Below are 23,777 nucleotides of genomic sequence, written 5' to 3'. Positions count from 1 at the left end.
TTTTGGTTGTTCTTTGGGGTTTCTGCATAAACTCACATGTTCTTTCATAGTCTTAATGTATTGACTATTATTTAAAAATGAGGAAAACAGTAAAAGTAAGAAAAATAAGTAGGTGTGTCCACTTTTCACTGGTAGTGAAGATCATATACAGAAAAAACAAGTCTGTGACACTGAAAATGCTTCCAATCAAATCCTTTCATCACTCAAAGGCAAGAAAGATGTGTTGACAGTCTTGCTGGTGCCACCTGCTTACCTATGGCTCTGGAGAATTCACTGGGAGTTAAATCGATATAATGGATGTGAGCTCCCAGGAGGCTGTGCACACTAGCAGAAAAGAGATACACAGTGTTTGGGCACAAGTAGTCCACAGTGCGCCCCCCCTCCAGCACAGGCCTGTACGCAGGCACCCAGGCCAGCTGGGTCAAGAAGTGATAGAAGGAGGATTTGGCGTCTCTTATGGATCGGCCCTGACTGTCCAGCACCTGAGCCCGGAGATACTGAGCGTACTTCTCTCTGAAACACAGAAAATGCTTGCATGACTATTGAGTAACTGGATATCTAAGCCAACATACAATACTGTACAAAAGTCAGAGACCACCCTTTATTTACAGTCAAAACAGCCATTAAGTACAGGTTATTAATTTTTCAGCATCAGGAAAAAACACTATACAAAAGTACTGTTTATCTGATGGGGAAAGTTTTGGTGGTCTACAGGGTCTTGCATAGTTGTTAAGAGTCCCATTTTCTCTTAATCTTTTTAATAACTTTATAAACACCAGTTTTGGAAATTCCTGGTTTCCTTAGGTTTGCCCCTTTCAAATATTTTTATTTTTAAATGTTTAACCTTTAGTAGTTATTATTGCAGCTTTGCTACACATTTAATTTACATTACATGATTATTTACATGTAATTACCTTATTAATTACATAGGCAGTCATTTAATGAACTAGATGTTCATTTCAAGCTTTGTTAATATAAATTCTGCATTAATAATTATATATTTGAAAAAGTACTTAATTATTTAAATGAAGTACATAGTTCCATAATTAATTAAACATTTATGTAATGAATTACAATTACATTTGAATTACATTCTGTATTGACAGGTTTGGGTTTTTCCTCGTTTTGATGTCAAACAACAACAAAAACATGACAAAAAGGTAAAGTTTGATTCTTCTTTCTGCAAATCAAGACTGTACACTCAACTAATATATTTCTGATCAAATTCAAAACCACAATTAACCAATAATGTGAGTGCTCTACTTACAAAAAAGAATGTAGTACAAATAAAAAATTAAGAATCAGAATTTCTCAAAATGTAAGAAGAGGTGGTTCCAGTTGTATATGCCATGGGGGACCTAAGATGTGTCAAAAAGATTAAAGGAGCAAACAACAACCCTTTTCACATTCAGAACCTGGTACATTACCAGCTACCACTTTACTGCTAATGTTTAGGCTTTGTATCATTTGCACGTGCAGCCAGCTCTTCAACTGTATTTTACCAGCATCCTGTTAAACAGGATGTGACCAACAGTTCCTTCATTTCTAAGGCTGTTTCCCACCTCTTCCATTTGTAGAGTTTGTGTTTTTGTTACATCAGATCTTTTTAATTAGGTTTGTTTGGTTTCACCCTGCAGTGGCCCAAATAACACACATGCATATTCCTTGTGTTCTTTAATAGGTCAGAAATTCGCTCTGTGCTCTGTTACTTTCACAGCTCCATTAAACAACCTGACAACATTACATACTACTCACAAATACAAGAAAAAATGCTGCGTTTCACTGAACAGTTAGCCTGTATATTTTCTGTCTTGCTGTGATGAAACATAATGAACATCAGAACAGTGATTTCAGCGTTTAAATACTTCAAATAGCTAACTGAGTACTCAAGCATTACTTAACTTTTCCAGTAATGTATCGGTTTCTGTTCACACGAGTCCTCTTCATAATTTTGCTGGAACTGTACTAGATCTAACGCAGATAAATTGCTGCATCAGTCTTACTGGGATTTTGACTCCAGCTCGTGTTCACATTTAACCCCTTCCCGTTTAATTAGCGTAAAATTCCCATGTAAAAGTGCGTGCGTGGAAGAGGATAGCGAGTGCTGTGTCTGTCCTGGTTTGGCTGCTAGATGAGTCATTTTCTAGAGCAGGGACAGGACGAGGGGGTGAAGTGCTAGCTGAGAGCGACGCTAAAATGCACATTTCAAAAGGTCAACAAAAGCCAGCAAAAGTTGCCAGAACTGTCTTTGCTGCTGGTCATTAATGAGGGCCATTATGAAAGACTGCAGGAGTGGAATAAGCACAATAAACGTGCACAAAGCAGCTGAAGGAAGCCGTAATACAGCTGTGCTTTTACAACAGCAATGTGTTGTGGCGTGTGCTTTCTCTTCAAGGGTCAACACTATGCTGATCGCAGTTTCCGAGAATAGGACCTGTGTCTCCAGTTTCAGTTCGGTCACAATGCTGTCTGGCCAAATTTGGCCAGCTGAAAGTAAACTTAAAAACAAGGATACATTAAATAGATTGCACAAATCCACACTGAGCTTCACATTGTTTTCCAGCCTGAAAGTAACCCAAACAATGCAGTGCAATAGTTCTCTTCAAACTAAGCTTAGAGATCAGAGGGGATAATACACTGACAATGGCCCCATTACTGTCCAGCCAACTGTTTAACACGGACTTCTAAGAGAGAGACTCTTAGCCACCAGCAGGGGGATAGAGGACATTTCAAACTAGGCCAGTAGTGTGAGGAATGTGGACTGGAGAGCACAGGAATGGGAGCAGATACAGCACTCAATCAACAGATTGCCGACAAGACAAATGGATTTGCTTCGCAATCAACCACGGATTGTGAGGATTAAGGCATCTAGCAGGCAGACAGCAGGACTCGTACGTCCACACATAGAGAGGAACCATGACCATTCAGCCCTTAGAACTCAGTGTTATCGCTAGGGGAAAGCAAAACATGCAATTTTTTATCGATTATTTCACACAAGTGGTGATATTATACCACGATTAAAATTTGATGAAAAACTATTGCTGTGCAGAAACAAAACACCATACATTACATTTTTGCCACGTAGTTGTCATTTGCTCACAAACAAATGGATAAAAGTCAGAAGTGAACCTGTTGACTTAGAGTTGGGGCTTAATCTTTCTGAAGTAAACTAAAATATTCTGAAATAAAATAAAGAACATAATAAAAGGGCAGTCATGTAAAAGTTGTGGTTGTAGTATGACGTTTTTTAATTTGACCACAAAACTATAATTAGTCCAGTGAAAAAGGACAGAATTGCCAATGTCACACAAACTTTACCGTTTACAGTTTGTGATCACTTAACTTAGCCTGATGCCATCTTATCCTAAGTCAATTACCCTAATGCTGCATTCACACCTTGGTTGTAGATGGACAATGGTAAACCAGATATTCTATTGTTTTCAACAGAACGGAAAATGTGTGATGACCGCCAGCAGCAAATGAGCCACTGACTGCAGCAGTAAGCAGAACACTCAGTCAAGAATTACATTTTCCAACTTTTGCAGCCGACTGCAGCAATGAAATAAACCAGATGTTTATTTTTTTGGGAGCCATGAATGCTAAACGTCACATTGTGTAATTACAGATGAACCCAGTATTACACAACAAAAAAAAAAGAGTACAGAGCATCCTCCTGCCCTTTTCCACCTTAAATAAACACTCTATACCGTATATCTCCTCTGAAAATCATCCATTTTCGGCAGTAACGCAGTCGGCCTACCAATGTTCACAAGGCTACATGCCGCTGTCAGTCAGACACCGCTATGAGACAAGGAACGGCTTTAATGAATGCAGCATAAAGCTCGTTTTGCCTGATATATGAGAGCTAAGATATGCTTTTAACCATGTTTTTCCAATGATCTGACGCTGTTTTGTCTGGCGTCTAAGGCGTCATCCATACATATCCAGATATTTCTGAAAACATATTTTTTTTTCTCTGTGTTTTGGCCTCCTTTCCATATGAAAACTGCATTTTTGTTTACTGAAAAAGGAGGTTTCTGAAAATGCTCTGCAGGGTGGAGGTTTTGGTGTGGATGGGCAAAACACAGCTTTTTGAAAATGCTGACATTACATCACAACTTGCGCATGTATGTGGGTGTTTTCATTTATTGAGCAAGCAGAACTCTGTCTAAAAAATGACTGACGGCTTCTGCATGCTGACATGTTTATAATTGAATTTGGTTTTCCTTTTTCATTAAACCACAAGGTGGAGGCGTCAGAACGTACTGTGCTCTGTTCTCATAGCTGTCACTGTGACAGCAAATACTAAAAATACCAAAATGATTCTAAACATACATGTCAGATTCAAAATAAATACTAACTCTATAATTCAAATTGGATGAAAAGCAAGAAAAACTCGGCTGCTCTGTCTGATCAAGACTGCGTGGACGTTTCAGATATGGTGGTGTAGCTATGGCAACATAAAAAACCCAATGACAAGAGGTAGGTTTTAAAAATCAGACTTTGAATCTATGTAAATTATCAAATTACGGAGGTCAGACAGCCTGCAACGCTACTGTATCATTAACATGGTGGTACAACGTGTTTAAGATCTTTGTATTTGCTTTGCAGCAGCCTCTATATATTTTCGCAGTGTGCTCACCACGTACTTTTTGAGGTGAATGACGTCATATTTTATGGAGTTTTCGAGTAATTTTTGCATTTTCGTGTGGACATAGAGATTTTCAAAAACACTGCAGGTGTGGACAAAGACTTTTTTGAAAATGATTGGAAAAACAATGCTTTTAAAAATATCTGTACACAGGTGGACGAGGTCCTGACACTGTGGTCTGTGAATGTCCTTAACATATGCACCTTTTTGTACAAGCGTGCTATCTGCCTGCCGCGCTGAGCACATTCACCAGTGCAGCCTTATTTCTAGAACAATTTAATCTATCTCAGGCACAACAGTGTTAAAGTAGGACATCACATCACCCAACATTTTTACAAGTTCAGTTATGTTCACCTGTGGGAGTACTGCTGTTTGGCTATGGTTTGCATTAGGGGTGCGGGAAAATCGATTCTTAGATGCATCGCGATGTGGACGTGAACGATTCTGAAACGATTCACAAATATCAAAAATCGATTTTCTAAATATTTAATTTATAATGTAATGTGGACGGAACGCAAAAGGCGGAATTTGGAAGTGGGTAAGTGCAGCGCCCGGACAGTCTGTGGCGGCACATAACAAAAACACTACTGGATGATCGAGAAATCCGACCGGCTCCCTCTGTATTAAAAGCCAGGTTAGGTCAGGAGTCACAGCCCAAATGTTAAGAAGAGCCATTTTGTCCTTTCAACAAAAATCAAACCACCTTGGGAGGCACAACATTTAATGTCCAGTATGTCTCAGTATGTGATAATGTCCTAGTATAGACTAAACAATATAAAGGAAAATGCAGATTTACTCTACTCTACTTTAAACTTTAGCTATAGCCGCTTTCCTCCCATCTCCGCCAGAAAACTTTTCCTCAGAAGTTGATCAGTTAAATGTCTCTCAGCGTTCGACTGTTTTACGAGGCTGAAGTCGCTTCTCATTCTCCAGCTTCTTGTTCGAATTGTCCCGTTCCACCTTAAATTCTAACTGAGGCCAGAGTGTAAATGCGGCACCATTTAAGGTGGAACGGGAGAATTCGAAAGAGAAGCGACTTCAGCTTTGCCACTTTTTACTGTTTGACAGTCTCTCGTTGCAGATTTAACGTACCAGGAAACCAACTGCGCTGCTTATAAATGCGAATAACGCATCGCTGCTATGTGACCTGCAGTCTGCACGTCGGTCCTCGGTCGTTGCGAAACGGCTTTCGCGCTATGTTGCACACGTCCCATCTACTGACACAGCGACCCCCCCGTCTCTACAACGAGACCAAAACCGAAGTTATAAAATCACTAAAGAAAACGGGTAGAATAGCTGTAACGTGCTGCGTGGACATCCATCACCACAGGATCTTATTTCACCATAACTGCGCATTTTATCGCAGATGAGTAGCAGCAGCTTCTCGTGCTCCAAACAAGAGCACTGAATGAGAGCCTTCTAGTTCACTTGCCACATCACTTCCATTTGATTTATTAATAAAAGATATTGGAAGTAAATTCATTATGGATCATTACAAATACTTTGCTTTAAAAATACCAAGTCACTTTAAATAACAACACCGAGTCACTGAGTCACTTTAAAATGTATATTGTATGTATATTCTGTGTATATTTTGTGTAGATTTAATATATTTCAGTTGGTTTTTCTTGTATTTTTATTTTTACTTATTTACTTTCTATAGAGTGATTAGCTGAGCCTCACCACAAGCATTTCAATGCATAAATGTCCTGATATGTTGTGCAAATGACAAATAAACTTGAAATCTGAACTCACACAGTGAGAAAATATAAATGCTATATAGAAAAAAAAGATGCATCGATAATCGTTTTATAATTGCATCGCAGCCCTCTGAATCGTAATCGAATCGAATCGTGAGGTGCCTAGAGATTTCCACCCCTAGTTTGCATGAAATAAATAAATCAATAAATAAGGACTGGTTTCTTAAAGCAGTAGTTAACATTTGAATAAAGATGAAGAGCTCTGTTCAACAGATCTGAGGTGAACAAGAGTGAACAGGGTGATGCTTTGCAGGAGAATGTGGATGTTACCCAGTGTCCCAGTTGTGCTCCAGGAGGTTGATCAGAGTTTGCCTCTGCTGGAGTTTGATGTGGGCGGGTAGCTGATCTGCCGTGGCAAGAGAGTGGAACTCCTCACACTGCTGATCCTCAATGACATAAACTCCATCTGCAGGCTTAGGCCACAGCTCGCCCTCCGCAGCCCACGGGCTAGATGACTGAGAGAGAGAGAGAGAGAGAGAGAGAGGGAGAGAGAGAGAGAGAGAGAGGATAATATAAAATGATAAATGGAAATTGGCAAATGAACAATCATTAGTGAACCATATCACTGTATCATTTAACCCCTTAACCCCTACAAAAACCACCAGTGAACCTACACAAACCAACTGAGTGCTTATATGCAATGTTTATGATGGAAAAATAGTAGTATATCCCTGCATGTACCTCTTCATCATGAATGTAGGGTAAGTTTCCCTAGAACGGAGCATTTCATATCAAATCACTCTAACGGACTAGTTTACATCTGAACCACTTAACTACGCAGAAATTCTGAATAATTGGTGGAATTCCCCTTTAAGATGAACAACTAAAAGTAGGATATCACACTCAAACTACTCAAACACACCACTACCTTACAGGAAGAACTACATGTACTCAACACACAATGAGAATGTGTGATATTTCAGGATAGATTGGTAACACTGGACTGGATCGGGTTCTTTATTTTCTCTATTACCTCTAGCACTTTCTTTTGTTATTGCCATTACAACTGAGAATTAATGCTGACCCAGTATTGCTTCAGCTTCACTCTAGAGTCTTAAGAACAGCAAAATGCTATAAAAAACACTATTAGCAATGATTACTAGACTGCAGCTCCAGTTAAATCCAGCAGCGCTGGCATGGTTGTGGGATAAAGCGTGATAGGGGATCGGTAGCAGTGGGATTAAGGTGCCAAAGCAGTCTTAAATCCAGCTACTGCACTGTATGAGCTCCTCACTGCAAGCAGTGATTGTGCGCTGAGTAGCATTAAAGAGGAGTGCAGAAAACAGCCTCTCTCAAAGCTCTTCTAACAGGGAAAAGCAGCCTGATAAACACGCCACAGAAATGTAGGTCAAAACCAACAAGTACTACAATTCCAGCATATCTGAAAAATATCATTTCAGCCAGCATTTCTACTCTTTTGTCCCCTTCAAACTGAAACCATAACAGACCATGAACACAACTGCTGGCTTTGGAACACTAGGTCATTCATTTGGTAACACAAAACGCACACTGAGACTAAATGAGCTGCACGCAGTGGGCAGTAATGACCGACCGGATTACGTGTGTGGTCATTGTCTGACACAGTTAATGCTGTATTTGAGCCCTGGATTGGCAGTGCTCTCAGTTTAACTAGTCACTGTTCTGGCTGCAATTGCTCAGAACTGCATGTGCTGTCCTTTGGTGGTTTACTTGGGTGAAATGACTCACAGCCATACATTTCATATTTCAAGTATTTATGTGAGCAGATTTAACACCAAGGCCGCTGGACGCTATCACTGTAAATGTCATTGCAGCCTTTTAAATGAAGAAAAGTGCTTTTAATCCTCTTAGGTCCTCCATGATATATAGGTTTTGAAATGTCTCTTGATATGTTTTATTTAATTATATCTCACTTGTAGCACACTGGAAGAAGAGAAGAGGAGATATTGTGAATATCTGAAAAGTTACCGCTGTGTGTCCAGTGTTATACATACACATATATACACACATACTTACGTATATATATATATATATATATATATATATATATATATATATATATATATATATATATGTGTGTATATGCACATATAAAGTGAAATGTCAATAACCTGTTTCCCTTTATATTAAAAGGCCCACATCCTATGTCTTTAATGCATTTTATTGTTTCCCCAGAGATCCACTTATAAAGTTTTACCTAAAATATATAATACATTTTTACATGACCATTTCCAACTTCTCTCTATCCCTTAGAATTAAACTGACTGTTTAGTGACTGCCTCTAAGACTGATACATGTAAAGGAACTCTGTTCTGATTGGCTGGTTTTGCAGCTTATTTTTTATATATGGACTGCCTGAACTAAAGAGTTAACAGTACATTTAGAGTCTTTAACAGTGTTTGTATATGTACATCAAACTATTTAAAAAATGAGAAAATCAGTTTGTCCACGACATCGGCAGTTTAATATCACTCACCATTGCCATTAATATTATATTACTGAACTAGAAAGACAGAACCTAAATCAACATAAAACACAGGCTCAAGTACTTCACACATTACTCTGGTCCGGAAAGACTAACAGCAAATTTAAAAAATAACACTAAATCATTTAAGGACACTTGGCTGCACTTTCTACAATGTATTGAAAGCTAATGTCTCTTGTCCTGTCACAAAACAATACATAAAATATATACAATTTGACAATTTTCCCCATCATGGTCACAATGTCCAGTTCCTAACAACAATTCCATTGTTTAATACTTGATATACAGCTTTTTGCTATACCATTCATTGCTGTTTTGTAACTATTTTCATCAAAAAAAAATGTCTGTGGTTCTGTCTGCTTTCACTGTTGTGAATGAACTGAAATTCAAATAAGGGTAAAAAAAGTGGTGGAGGTGTGGCCAAAGTATACTGGATTAAGTTGTAATAATGCAAAAAAAGACAAAAAAAGAAAAAAGACAATAATAACTACAATTCTAAGGGTTAATGGCTAATGCAGGAAGTGCTCTGATTGGTCACTGTCTCTGACGTGATTAGTGTTCACACACTGTCCTCTAAAGAGGGGTCTTCACTTCCCCCACCCTCACTCATTTGCTCTCAGAGCAGTAAAGTGTCAGAGAGACAAAAGTGAATGCTGGCATGCTTCATTAGGCTTTGGCCCATTCAGAACTCTTACTGACACGCGAGGATCTGCTTGACCAGCCCTGCTCTCTCACTCACACAAACACGCAGGACACGCTGCCTCTGCATTCTAAACTTGCTGGACCTCTGGCGCCTCCCGGCTGAGCTGCAGCGTTCTCTTACCAGCTCTGTGGCTGTGAGAGTACGTTGCTCCTTCCTGAAGATGAGTAGGTCCCTCACCCCCAGCTCACTGAACAGCTCCCTCCAACCAGGCACGTCTCCATCAGCCCGCAGGTAGCACGGGTCCAGCAGCACCCAGTCTACCCCTGGACGAGACAGAGGAAGATAACAAAAAATAAGAAAAAAGTCTGTGCTTCTGTAGCATTTTGATTACTAGCATTAGCATATGGTAATCAGGATTCAAATGCAGCACAGTACTTTTAGCACAAACTAGGGCTGAAGTCAGTCGTTTGTTAATTGCAATCGCGGTATCGTATTTTGCATTACTGATATCTCAGTAGAGTGCAAATGAGCCCTCTAACCAATCACAATGCTGTGAATGCTTTTAAAAGCTACACAGACATTATTAGATGAAATGGTTACAATTATGCTGCAGGATGCCTTACTTAACACTAGTCTTGAGATAAATTATGGTTTACAACATTTTTGGCGGAGGAGTACATGCAGGGTATTATAAGGCGAAAGAAAACTTTTTTTTCTGGATTTACTATTTAACTATTACCAACATTACATTTAAAACACAGAAGACGTGTAGGTTCACTGGTCTTTTTGTACAGTGAGAAAATGGCTATATTTGAGCTGTAGCCATCCAATCACCACCACTGTAAAGAAATCTGAGTTGGTAAATATCTACAGTGAACCATTTCACATCAGACCACACTGAATGACTTTATTTACATCTCACCAATCGAGTACAACTTCTGAAAAAACTGGTGGAATGAGGGCTGGGCAATATGACAATATATATAAAAGAAGCATTACAAGTACTTATTATGATAAATTACATCACAATATGCTCTAATAAACTCCACAGTTACATTACCGGTAAGTTTCAAGTCACTGTGCTGCTGCAAAACAATATATCTACACAATAGCATTTCACTTATGAGGAAGACAATAACAAAAGTGATGGAAGATCGGAAGCAGAAAAAAAGACAGGTGGACAAGAGGAGCACAAGCACAATGGGCAGTGTCTAGAACACTGGCCAGTACCAGCCAGGTCAAGGCTAGTGCGCTAGGTCAAGCATGCTAACACATTTTCCATCCCACATACACACGCAGTTATTACATAACTCTAAGCGCTCCCCATAATTTCATGCCTTTGTTAGGCTCCTACAAGGGGAAATGCCTGTGCTTCGATGGACGGGCCACTCCCCCTAACATTTAGGCCCAATAAGAAGACCATCAGTAATCAATTATATGGGACAGGATGAACGCAGACAACGCACAAAGGCCACAAGCACTGCATACTCATTCCTGATTTGCCCTGGGCTCAAGAGCTGCCGCTATTTCAGGCCAGCAGTTCTCTTGGTAAAGACTCAACCTTGGTTCTAAAAAGCTCTTGTCATGTTTATTTTTTCCCAGCGAGATGGACCCACCCACACTTTAGCCAGACATATCTAAAAAGCTTCATCCAGAGACAAGTAGTACGTAATAGCAAAGGGAGAGGTGAACAGTGAATCAGAAAGCAGGACAATTTATGTTGCTATTTATACTGACGGTTGAGGATATAGTCATAGTCCGTTCCATCATGTAGAGGATCATATGTAACTGAGTAGGAGTTTCTGTGTTTCACATGCAAGCACTGGCTCAAAAGGAGGGTGTTTACCAGGCAGTTTGGTGGGTAGGTCGATGTTGCCGTACTCTTTAGAGAACTGGACTTTGCTGTGGGAAGGGCAGAGGAAGCCCTTGTTGGTCAGGACGGGGATGGTGGTTCTCAGTGCCCTGTACTCCTGCTCTTGGGAGTGCTGTTTGATAAACACCAGGTAGCTGACAGTGATGTCCTTTGACTTTGCCTGTAGAGGGAGAGAATTGCGCAGCAGGAATTCAGATAGCTGTAAGGTCAGATGATGTTAATGTACTGCAGCTTTACAACTGCATCCTGACTTGTGAGGGTGAATAAAGTTTAACCCCTTAAACTGTAGATTTAGTGATCAGTTATTAATCCTAAGGCTTATTATTCAGTATACACTTGATCGATACTGCAATGAGGTAAATGATTCAATACTCTTTCAATCCTGTAAATCATTAGCATATCTGAAACACACAGATGAAAAGTTCTTCGCAGTGAAATGCAGAAGTGAAATTACATGTTTTCTTGATTTTCTGAGTGAAAATAAGTTGACACGTCCTTTACAGAGAAGACACTCAAATATGCATTTTTTCTGAAATTTTTAGTAAATTTCTTTTTTTGCTTAGTAAACATAATAGAAAAAAAATAAAACAAAATATAAAATGTGCGATAATCTTTGCACAGACCATATTTTATGTCTGAGCACAGTAACTGTGCATATAAACATGCAGAAGTGTGTTCTCTGTAGAAAGTTTATTTTCCTTATTTAACAAGGGATGCCAAAACCTTTGCATATTCCCGTATGTGACCTTATGCATCTAGAAACCATCAAAATAACATATGACCTAAATTTCTATTTGTTTTGAGATACAGTGTCATGAATGTTAGACTATCCTGTATTTTTTCAGAACATGTTGAATGAGGCGATGTTTAAATTGTTTATTTAATTAATTGATTTCTTTAGCATTTGGACAGGTTTGTATTGAGAAACAAAAGAGAGCTGTAATTATTATCTGTATGTCTGGCCAAAATAATTTAAATACTTAAGTATTTGTTCTTTATGTTCTCTATTAAATATTAAGGTTCTGTGGCTGATGCCATAGAAAGAGTGCTTTTGGTTCCCTGTTTGAAAAGTGATTTGTGAGTGTGAAGAACCTTCACATAATATAAAGGTTCTATACCAATACAAATGTTCTTCCTAAAACCCTTCCTAGGTTCCTTGTACTTTTTAAAAGGTTCTTCACACTCACACATCTTATTTTCAAAAATGGTTCTCTAAAGGACCGTCCGCCGAAAGGCTCTTAAAGGGAAACACATGGTTCCTACATGGCATCACTATTTGGCACATATCTTTTTAAGAGTGTTGATATTGGATTCTTTATTTAGTATTTGCAAGCTTCATCTTTTTTCAAGTCAAACTGCAGCCTAAACTACAACACATTTCATCAGCAAAGGCCTTTAAAAAGAACCGTTATCGGTAATATAAAGAAATTATATATAAAATATATAAAAATAACAACTATTAAACTAACATGCAGGTTATGTAGTAATGAGTTTGAGCAATGAAAGTATGGAACCACTGACAGTCCAACTCAGTATTTTCTGAAAATCACTCAGGATGAGAATGAGAACCGTACTTTCTGCTTCTGCAACATCTTTCAACATGAGGACAACTACAGAATGTCCAGGATGTGTTCTGACCTTCCAGGCTGTGCTCTTCAGGGCGGGGTAGATGTGCTGCTGCAGCACCTGCTGCGGCTCCAGTTCATGCACCTGCAGTCGGCGGAGCAGCTCGCGCACCTGTGAGTTCCCCAGTTCATCCAGACAGGACAGCAGCCGCGGCTCCACAATGCTCAAATCTTTATACAGAGCTTCCAGACCTGCAGCAGGGCAGAGCAAACAGAGAGGTGTGAGTGTTGACATGAGAGTTTTAACCATTTTGTCTATTTTAATATTTGTGTTTTTGAACAGCTTACAAATCTCTCGAATGAGGTACAACTTATGCTGTTCAAATTTTTCTTCTTTTTGTTAAATATATCTATATCGCTGTTGTAACGAAATCATGTATCTCTGAAATAGAAACTTAATAGGAGAATAAATAAATGTTCTTAACTTTGAGGCATGTTAGCGCAACAAATCTGAGTCATTTTTGCCCATTTTTATTAGCCTATTCATCATGAAATGTTCACACAATGCACAGGGCATCTGCTATTCTCAAATGGCACTAAAAAAAGAAAAAGGCAGCACTTTACAATAAGACTAACCTTATAAAGGGTTTACAAATGGTTTAAAAATCATTAAGAAGCAATGTGTGCAATATGTATGACACATAAATAAAAAGGGCAATAGTGAGCTGTTATATATGGTGAATATCTGATATCTGATGAAGCTGGCAGCATAATGCTGATTTATGTAGAAGCAAGGCAAGATGAGTAACCAGCAAGATCTGAACTTTAAAAGTATAGATGAATGTGGGCTCACTATTTTGCGAGCAACAGGTCACTGCTGCCCTGTTTATTCATGCTATTTAATTGCATTAGTTCTTTGTAAGGTGTTCATCACCTAATAAAAAAAATATTTAAAAAACTAATTTAAAATCATTCATCAACTTTTTATAAGGGTTGTTTTAAAATTGTAGTTATGAAGATCTCCTGACAGTGACGATACACAGGTTTGCTGCCACTGCACTTATCATGAGAGGAAACATTAGCTGCTTGGGTCCCAACATCTCATGTATAAAATGTACTTAAAATTACAGTATTATACATGATTTGTTTAATTTTTTATTTCAAAAAACACTTGTTTTTTCTTAAATACCTGGCAAATACTATTACAAGCTTGCAAATCTATGTATTCCAATGACCATTCCAATCCCTAGTGAGCGTGCATGTTTTTTAGTGCACATGAGTGACTATGACCCACTTCCTCTGGCGCTTGTCTGATCTTTTTAGACCCCAACGCTGATGTTTAATTCATCCGACCTCCGCTTCAAGCCAAGCTCCCCAGCTTCTCCCGACACGCAGGGCTAGCGTTCTTCTATAGAACCTACTTTGGTTTTTTCGCACCAGCACAGTCTCTCGTGGCTTATTTCACAGATATGAGAACCAAACTCATTCTGCAAGCAGGTGCATAAGTTAATACACATGTATCGAGCAAACGTGAGCATTCTCTCCTCCCTTCTGCATAACAGACATGCCATATATACTGTATGTATGTACTTTATAACTTCAGTATGAATATACATGTATATTAAGTATTTTATGTATCTAAATTAATTCAATTATAAATTAAATTTTATAAAACTACCTGTACCAAGAGAAATTCCTTTAAGTTGACGCACATATGTAGCTTTGATATTTATAACGTAACACTATACACTCATTGTATGTTTGTTGCTGTATTTGTAGCTCCTTCATTCCTCTCGTTCTCATTCAGCGAACCCTATGGGAACTACAGCTTTCCACTTTGCTTTTGCTTTTGTTAGTTTGCTGCTCATTTTTTTAATTCATTACTCCTCTGCAAGAATGATGTCCAGTGTAGACTGCTGCATTGTACTTTAGTAATACACCAATTTGCGGCAGTGAAGTAGCTGGAAATAACTTTTTATCAAGCAAGTCATCAATGACACTTGCCATTTTAAATCTATATTTAAACAAGAGGGCTACAGTCACAGAGTTAGTCACAGCAACATACAGTGAGCCAGCAGCTGGTTTAGGGGTAAACCTACCAATGGTTCAAAGAGTCAAACTAAAATTTGTAGCATTAATAATTTTTCATGTTAATGTATTATAAACAAATTAACTATACATAACAATCTGAAAAAGTCTTAGACGTTTTTTAAAAATTAGCCTTTTTTTTCTTTTTTTATTTCCAGTCAAAACAGCTATTAAGTACCAAAACTGTCACTAAACAATATTTCAAGCTTTCATCTCTGAGAGAAAGGAGAAAAAAAAGCTCCTCTTTTGCTTTGGAGCTGAAAATATCTGTGTTTCTGTCCATCCATCCACTGTGAGAAGACAACTCAACACTATGAGTCTGGAACAATGTGTACATGTTGGGAAGCTGTTACCGAGAAAACGCAATAAAGAAAAAGAAGTAAAAAGAAAAAAAGAAGAAAATTTGTAAATCAAACAAAGAAGCGGCTGGTGCTCTCAGAACAATGGACTGACCACCCCAGAGTCCAGACCTCAACTGTGCCAGCGGGGCCGTAGTCAAGCGCCGTCTGTGGGGCGTAGAGTTGATTTCAGTGGGACAGTGGACTGATTAGTCTTGACATCCACCTGTGTGTAGTTGTCTCTGTGCCTACTAATACGCTTCTTTTTCACTCAGTAGGGGTCAAAAGACCAGAGAGAGGAGGAGCCACAAGGCACAGAGGCAAGTCAATTCGGAAGGGACTGAAAGCTGACAGTCTTTATGTCTGCAGGGAGCGAAAGGCTCAAACCTCATGTTTGACTGCTTTGATTTATGTTATTAAGTAAACAGTACACTGCGTCTCCACACCTGCCTCTGCCGTTCTCCTTCCCCACGTTACCCCAGGGTCCCATATCAATGTGTTTGGTTTACTTGGATTGTGAGAAGGAGAAAATGTAACCAACTTTTAAGATTGAACTTTTGAGGCAAAAATGCAGATTTCTTTGAACAACTGAAAGCTAAATACTTCCCTGTTGAATTTAATTCACGTTGACACAATTGTACATTCTTACACATCTTGTGCTTACTGAATATAGAAAAATCTTGATTCTGATGGTGCTGAAGTTGAAGCATGTACAAATATGTAGCACTAAACCTTTCAAAGAGCAGATGAATGCTTTATTCATGGCTTATGTTCCATTAAAAAAAAACTGTTCTCCTGCAATTCAGTGAAAGCAATGACGCAGGTGGTGTTTTGCACTACTAGTGCCCCCAGTGCCTCACTGCATTTATTCAGGAGAGGTGCTCGAAATGAGGAGGAAGCGTCTCTCTCTGCAGACGGGCCAGACAGAGGCTGTCTGACTGAAAGGACGACAGTAAAGCCAGACAGGAAACAAAGCAGCCCTTCTGACTTCCACACCCTGCAGGAACTACTGATGTAAATGAGGAAGCCTGAGCTGAGTGAAAATGTGTCTTAGAGAATGTTTTATCATACCTGTGTAAGTCTTCTTCTTGTCACTGAGAGGAAAGAACACACCCTCTGCACTGAGTGCCACCACACGACCGTCTGCCAGAGGGACCATAGGAACATCTCTAAGGGTCTGCAACAGATCATCCACCTCCCCATAACCCAATTCCAGAGCACGGAAATTACACGCCAGCAGCTTGGCCAGTTTCTTCAGGCCAGAGTCTGGAAAAGAAAAGAGAGTGATCTAATGATGAAGGCGCGGTGAGGGCTGAATAAAACCCTCATGAGTCACAGTCCTGTAATAATCACCCACTCATGCAACACTGTGGGAGTACATTTAAATTACAAACATACACTGCCCATCAAGTTTGACACCTAGCTTTTCAAGATGTTTTTCATGCAAATGAGCAGTCTGTCTTTGTCTAATATAAACCTTTCAACACAAACACAAAAAGTGGCCATTTCTGCCATTTAACCTACTCTTCTCTATAAAGAACATGATTTCTCAATACTGTTGTTGCAACATAAATTAACAAAGACAAAAAATCTTTGATTGTTTTTAGGTTTTCTCACAAAATACCTTTTTATCTAGGAAAATACATGATGAATAGGAATATACTTTAACCTACAATGGCCTTTTATTGGACCTTTTATTCTAACTAATTAGCAATTACTAATTGCTAATAATGTCAAACCCAGACCTTTAGCTTGTTTGAAACAGCTTTGGGCCAAAAGCTTTCACTATGGGCTTTTAAGGGAATAGCAAAAAATATAATTTACATAATTTTCTCCATGTAAATTTGGAGAAAAGAGAAGCGTTTTCCAGTGCTAACACTATGTACTTGCATAGTGACGTTTTACAACACACTCCTGCACGACATCCTCCTAGAGTTTGAAGGCAAAAAAGTACCAGAAAGCAAGATGTTACATTGATGATATGGAGGATCAGATTTGCCAAATTGAAGAATAAATACAATTAAAAAATAAAAGGCTCAGTAAATTAATCAATAAATAAAAAACCTAAATAATGTATATATTGCTTATTGTGATTGTAATTATACACATATTTCCTTTTTCTGCGGTTATATATTTCTCAATTTATTTATTTCTGTATTATTTATTTTGTTTTATTAATGCCATTTTTATATTTTTTCCATATCTATATTTCTAACAATTGTTAGCTTCATTCATTGATGCATATATTCATTTATTTATTTATTTTTTCATTAATTCATTTATATTTTTCTGTATTTTGTTGTTCATATGATAATGGGGGGCGTGTTTTTCACGTTCAGGCTTAGCAATAAAGCCCAGGAGGAGAAGAGCTGATAAAACTGTTCTTTCACTCCATAAAGAGCTGCAGTGTCACGGACAGACAAACCTGCAGATAAATAACTTTCGATGGCTTCCACAGGCAGTGTGTGAGAAGGGCGTCCAAATGTCTGGGTGATCTGAATTTTACAGAAAAAGACGATGGACCACCTCCTCCAAAGTTCTGAACACTACAGATCGACCTCTGTATCAGCAGATCAGCTAAATGGAGCAAACTGTCCTCCACAGCCTCCAACGAAAGAGTCAATGATCCGGACCTGCATTTTCAGCCAGATCAGCTGAGACTCTCAGATCTCTGATTGTCTGCAGCCTGTAAGAAGCCATTACTGTACTGTCTTGTCCTTAGTTACCGCTGAGAGAGCCAGATATGAACAATCGATCTACAGAATCTGACACTGATCAACCAATAGGAATATTAAGACGCTGTGACATCATTGACTGACAGCCACTTTATTAGCATAAGGACAAGGAAATACAGAAATAAACAGAGAAATAAATAAATATAGAAATTAATAGTTAAAATTAATAAAAAATATTAATAGAAAAACAGAAAAAATGTTAATAAAGAAACATAAATAACAAAAAAATAAATACAAAAATTAGTGAGAAGGGGAAATTACTAAATAGACATATAAATAAATGCACACATTAATTCATATAAGATTTGTATTTATTAATATATTAATTGTTATGTATATTTATTTTTAGATTCATCATCATTATTCTTTGCAACTCAACTTCATATATTAATTTAGTCATTTATATTTATAAGTCATTTATTTTTAATTTATTTATTTTTTTAATTTGGCAAATCTGGTCCTCCATATGATGATAATGTAGTTCCAATTTTAACTTAAACGTGTAAATATGGTGCGTCCATGCCATGTTAATTTTTTTTCTAAACAAGTTTATGTAGCTTATTGACATAATTTGAAGCAAATACATAAAGTATCTGTTGAACTAGTTTTTGCTGACTATTTACTTGCAGCCTTTGTTAGCACAGTTAACCTAGCAGCTGAAGTTCCACACTACATATGTAAAATTCTGACACCAAACATGTCTTGGCTGTTTGATTGCATTTGGGATAAGTGGAAAATCACGCAAATTTGATTTTTTGTAAAACAAGTCCTTTAACAATATTTTGGAAAAAAAGCTGTCATATCACAATTTAGGTAAAACCTGTGAAAGTGAAATTTCTAAACCAATCCAACATTTTCTGAAAGCAGCGCTCAAAGTAAGTTGGTGACGTTGCGCTCATTGACACTGTCCAATGGGCAACAAGCTTGTCAATGTGAGGGAAGCTATCACAGCTGAAAGCTCCCCCAAAAAATTTCAATCAACCATGTAGATGTGTATCACATGCAAAGAGGACACATTACGTGGAGTAAAAATAAACAGTACCCCTTGCAATAGAAAAAAACACAGCCACACCCCATTACCTAAGAATAACATTTCCCTAGCTAGCTTGTTTTTGCCTGTATTATCAACTGTACTCTGGATGTTAGAAGTTCACAGACCAGAAGAACTTGAGGGCAGGTTTTAGACGTGGGTACACACCTGTCTGCGGTGGATTTTGCCACAGTCCCGCATCAAAAGTTACAAGATTCTGTTATCTATATGTATTGTAGTTATGCAAGACTAATAAAATACCTGCCAAAAATGGAAAGTGACCCAAAACTCCAACAAGCAGTTCTACCTGACTGAAGATCTCCATGTTGCGCGAGGCTCCTGGCCATGGCGCAGATGACAGTGGTGATCTCAGGGGCCCTCAGCCGGTGGATGCCCAGAGCTGTGACGAGGGATTGGGACAGAGTCGACTGCAGCGTGGGGTGCAAGTAGGACAGGTTCAGGTGCTTACACAGCTCCTCTCCTGCAATCACCTCCTGGATCAGAGGGTCCTGACACACAGCCACCTGGGAAGGTAGCCTGAACTCCACTCTGCCCTCTGAAAAGTCCAGGTGTTATTAGTGAGTGAAGATGCCCTTTAGGATTAACATGCTGACCCAGCACATGCAGCAGCAAGAGAAATGCTAAAAACACAAATATACGTAAGCCTGGAGATGGTGCAGTGTTAGAGTGAAGAAGACTCACCGCTGTCCTCCTTGGCGGGCAGGAAGGCTTTACCCTTCAGTAGCTGGATGATCTGATTAGCTACAGGGTTGAAGAAGTCCAGGATTTCACTGGGCTGAGGGATGAACTGCAGGAAGTGGCAGAGTCCACGCAGCCCACTGAACTCTGGGTGTTTCTGTAATGTTTCAAACACAGATGTGTATTAGTATAAGATGAAGTTATCAGGACAAGCTTTACAATTACACTCAAATTCATACTTCTTCAATTCAGAATAATTTTCAAAATGAGTAAGGTAACTGATGTTCAAATCAAAATATCTTAAATATTTTGTGAAAACTCAATGCATCAAAAGTTTCATGTCACGAACGGACATACGACTGATGACAGCACTACAGGAACACCGGTATCAAAGAACACAGATTAATGGACTGCTCCACTAGTGTACACGTAATGATCTAAATCAGAAGCTGTTCAGAGGCCACAACCAACTGTTTACTTTTATTCTAGCAATACAGGCTGAGCTGGTAAATTTAAACATATAACACCCTCATGGTTAAAATTACAAAACATGTACAATGTATCTAAACTTCACTTTCAAAATGAACTTTATTTGAGGAGAGATGATAAAGAATAAGAAAAATACTCCAAAACTCCACTAAATCAAAAGTTACTAGTTGTGTGAACTTCAAAAGGAAACAATCAATGTGTTCACTTCAGTTTAACTACATACAGTCATACATAAAAGTCTGAACCCTCCTAGTAAAATAACATGTTTTCTTGATTTACTAAGTGAAAATAAGTTAATACATCCTCTACAAAGGACACACTTAAATATGACATGTTTCTGCAAATTTCAGTGCACAATTTCTATTTGTTTTTGCTGAGTTTAAAATACTGGGAAAAAAAACACAAAATATAAGAAGTGCCGTAAGTTTTGCACAAGACCTTTGTCCAAGTATGTTTAATTAAGCAAATAAACAGTGATTGTGCATTATAATGTGCAGAAATGTGTCCTCTGTAGAGGACATATTCTTAATTTCACGTAGAAAACATGTAACTTGAACTGAGCACCCAAACTTTTGCATACAACTGTGTGTTTTCTTAATAAATTCATAAAATTCAACATTGGAGTTTACAGTGTAGAATTCAAACTCTTGCGTATATGTATCTGATTTATTTTGATTTTTCAGCCTCATGATGGCTTGCTTTATTGGCACTGTCACTTTTTGGTCCTCATGTTTAGAGACAACTGCAACTGCAAAAGCAAATGTCACATCTACAATCAGTTCTGAAACTGCTGTTAGTTCTCTTGTCTGTGAACTAATTAGGGCTGGCAGCATCAGTTCTATTTGCAAACACTGTCCAATCATGTACTGGTTGCACTATAAATCTGTAGAATAGTGATTCATTTGCATCTACATCATATGCCATTGTTTGCTTACAGTGAAGACCTCCATGGCCTGCAGGAAGAGCTGAGGGATCTCAGAACGAAGCCACTGATTCCAAGAACTGTCCCTATCAACATCTTCTCTGGAAGAAGGAATGTCAAAATCTCCTGTAGGAAAAAGGTGAGAAAGCAACTACTTTAGACACTTTTGATTTTTCCTCTCATTTATATCAATGATCTCCTACGAACGGTATGTCCACATTGCCCTGTGTTTACCAAAAACTTGAAGAAAAACAGAATCCATGCATTTAATTCAATATAAACCGCTATGCTGAAATTATTTTGATAAACAAAGGATGTGCTCAGTACTACACCTGCATCAGCATCAGCAGATAATGAGAGAGCCTATTTATACTGGGGCTCAATCACATGTCTTATTTTTACCCCTTGTTTTCGAGTGTCACCTTCCCCTTTGGAACTGAGTTACAAGAGGAAGTGGTTGAAATCGTCCCCTACGAAATGGGACAACAAAAAACAAAAACCAACAACAACAACACATTACTTCATTAACAGCTACTAGCAGTGCTCTGCAGGCGACCCTGCCAGTCTGCAGTGATAGCAGTGGAGGGTAAAGTTCGGCAGCCTCGCTGCTGGTCTTTAGATAAATTTAGAGAATCACAAGCCTTCAAAGAGGGGGGTTATGACAATTATTTATTATTGCCCACCCCTAATTCTTTGGTGATTAGGTGCCAGAACATAACTGCTGCACCATTTAAGGTGGAACGGGAAATTTAGCTAGCTAGCTACTGAGACATCAGCGTACTAATGGTGATTTTTTATGCTTGTTATGAAGAAAAGAACCATAATACACTGAAACGACATTAAACTAAGACAATACAATGGTTATCATGATCTTTTTAAAGGAGAAAATTTGTAGGTTTCTTTGGTGGCCCGTGCAGCCACCTTGCTGGTTTTTCTTTTTTCTCTTAACACTCCATTTGAAGTGTGTCTCTGAAAAACCTCCGTTTGGAGGGCCATGTAGCCCTACACTTCGCCCTACCCCTCTATCTCAATTAAAATCGGGACACCCTACCCCTAGATATGAACACGTAAAACAGAGGGGTAAGGGCTAAGTTGTAGGGGTAAATTGGGATTGGCTCTTGACTACCATGACATTTCAGTTGATGACTAATTGCCATATCTGTATTTGCGATATACAATTTAACTGTTTTTAATAAATATGTTTAGTTCACTTACATAGTCACCAAAATTTATGTATTATTCAATACATAACATCACTGGTCTAACAATTACTAAACATTAAAGAGTGGGAGAAAGAAGGTAGTTAGCATTAGCTTACTAGCTTAGCTTAGCTAGCAGGATAATAGCTCTGCTCACCACAGAACAGATTGGATTCTGGCTAACTACAGCACCCACACAACTTTAGATGATAACGATTTACACATGAGGGAGTGAAGTGAAGCAACTGGCACTGAAGGGACAGGAGACATAATTAAACTTGTTCTGTGGTGTTTGGATCTGTAGCTTGATTGGCTAACTTAAAGTTAGCTAACAGGTTACAGAATCAAACAGTGCCACAAGCCACTGACTGCTGCTCTGCTGAAAAAAATGTTGATGAGAAAAAACTAGTATCTGCAAGAGCAAAAGTCATGACTGGTGTTGGAGGGACAGAAAGCTGAAATCAAACCTGCTCTGTGGTGTTTGGGGCTGTAGCATTTTGGCAAAGCATGCAAAGTCAAATGATTTGTGTTAGAGTGAAAGTTTAAACTGAACGTGTTCTGAGGTGTGTGTAGCTCCTAGCCATCATTGAGCTACTACCATGCTTAGTTTTTCTGTGTTTTTTTACATGTTTAAGCAAGATTTTTCCCTTTTTCTATCAACCTCACCTATCAGTGAGCTCCCACACCACCAATCAGTGAATATAAATGGGTGTAATGTGTATTTGGACATTCAGACGTAGAACAGAAATCTGTCATGTCATTTTTTAAATACCATGGTATGCCTTATTACCATTATTCCACCCGACTCTATTTAAAACCTTTGCTGTTTTCTTAACACCAAACAACATTTATTATTGTCTCAACAAATAAGTTTTCTGCTTTGTTTTTTTACATGCATTTGCCTCAACACAAGGAATGAAAATGGACCGGTTCACATTCATTTTGTTGCTATGGAAAATAAAAATATGATAAATAGCTTGCAATCTGATCACTCAGGAAATGGTTTGGCTGGAGCACACCTGAGCCAACTGTATCTGTCTCTATTTCTTCAGCTGCTTTTGTAACCGCTACTCCTTCCAAACAGAACACATTTTCATTACTGAAAATGAATCACTAATGAAAAAAAGCTGCATAGTCTTTTACATCATTTCTCCATTTAGCTCTTATAAAATGCAGCTGCATGCATGGCGTCATCCTAGGAGATGGAAAAGAATTCCTTGTGTTTGCATGCAAGCACATCAGAGATGCATCTACACTGAATGTGGATAAAGTTTATCTGGTTTCATCCAGATATGAGATACATGATTTGACCAGCATAAAC

General features: G+C 38.4%; 1 protein-coding gene across 2 annotated transcripts in view; it reads right to left on the bottom strand.

The window, feature by feature from the left end:
- wu:fj29h11 (protein NO VEIN) overlaps window positions 1-23,777 on the bottom strand; it is a 75,294-nt gene that overhangs the window by 13,372 nt on the left and 38,145 nt on the right. For both annotated transcript variants that reach the window (XM_036572910.1, XM_036572911.1), the window contains exons 25-33: window positions 21,271-21,383; window positions 19,850-20,003; window positions 19,455-19,703; window positions 16,454-16,648; window positions 13,030-13,208; window positions 11,365-11,551; window positions 9,699-9,841; window positions 6,682-6,866; window positions 254-513 (exon numbers count right to left, since the gene is read on the bottom strand). In XM_036572910.1, coding sequence (XP_036428803.1) covers window positions 254-513; window positions 6,682-6,866; window positions 9,699-9,841; window positions 11,365-11,551; window positions 13,030-13,208; window positions 16,454-16,648; window positions 19,455-19,703; window positions 19,850-20,003; window positions 21,271-21,383 — 1,665 coding nt within the window. The remainder of the gene's footprint in view (window positions 1-253; window positions 514-6,681; window positions 6,867-9,698; window positions 9,842-11,364; window positions 11,552-13,029; window positions 13,209-16,453; window positions 16,649-19,454; window positions 19,704-19,849; window positions 20,004-21,270; window positions 21,384-23,777) is intronic.

This window comes from Colossoma macropomum, unplaced genomic scaffold (genome assembly GCF_904425465.1).
Source record: "Colossoma macropomum unplaced genomic scaffold, Colossoma_macropomum, whole genome shotgun sequence".
Lineage (NCBI taxonomy): Eukaryota > Metazoa > Chordata > Actinopteri > Characiformes > Serrasalmidae > Colossoma > Colossoma macropomum.
The sequence above is the reverse complement of the archived record's forward strand: the minus strand, read 5'-3'. Positions and strand labels throughout refer to the sequence as shown.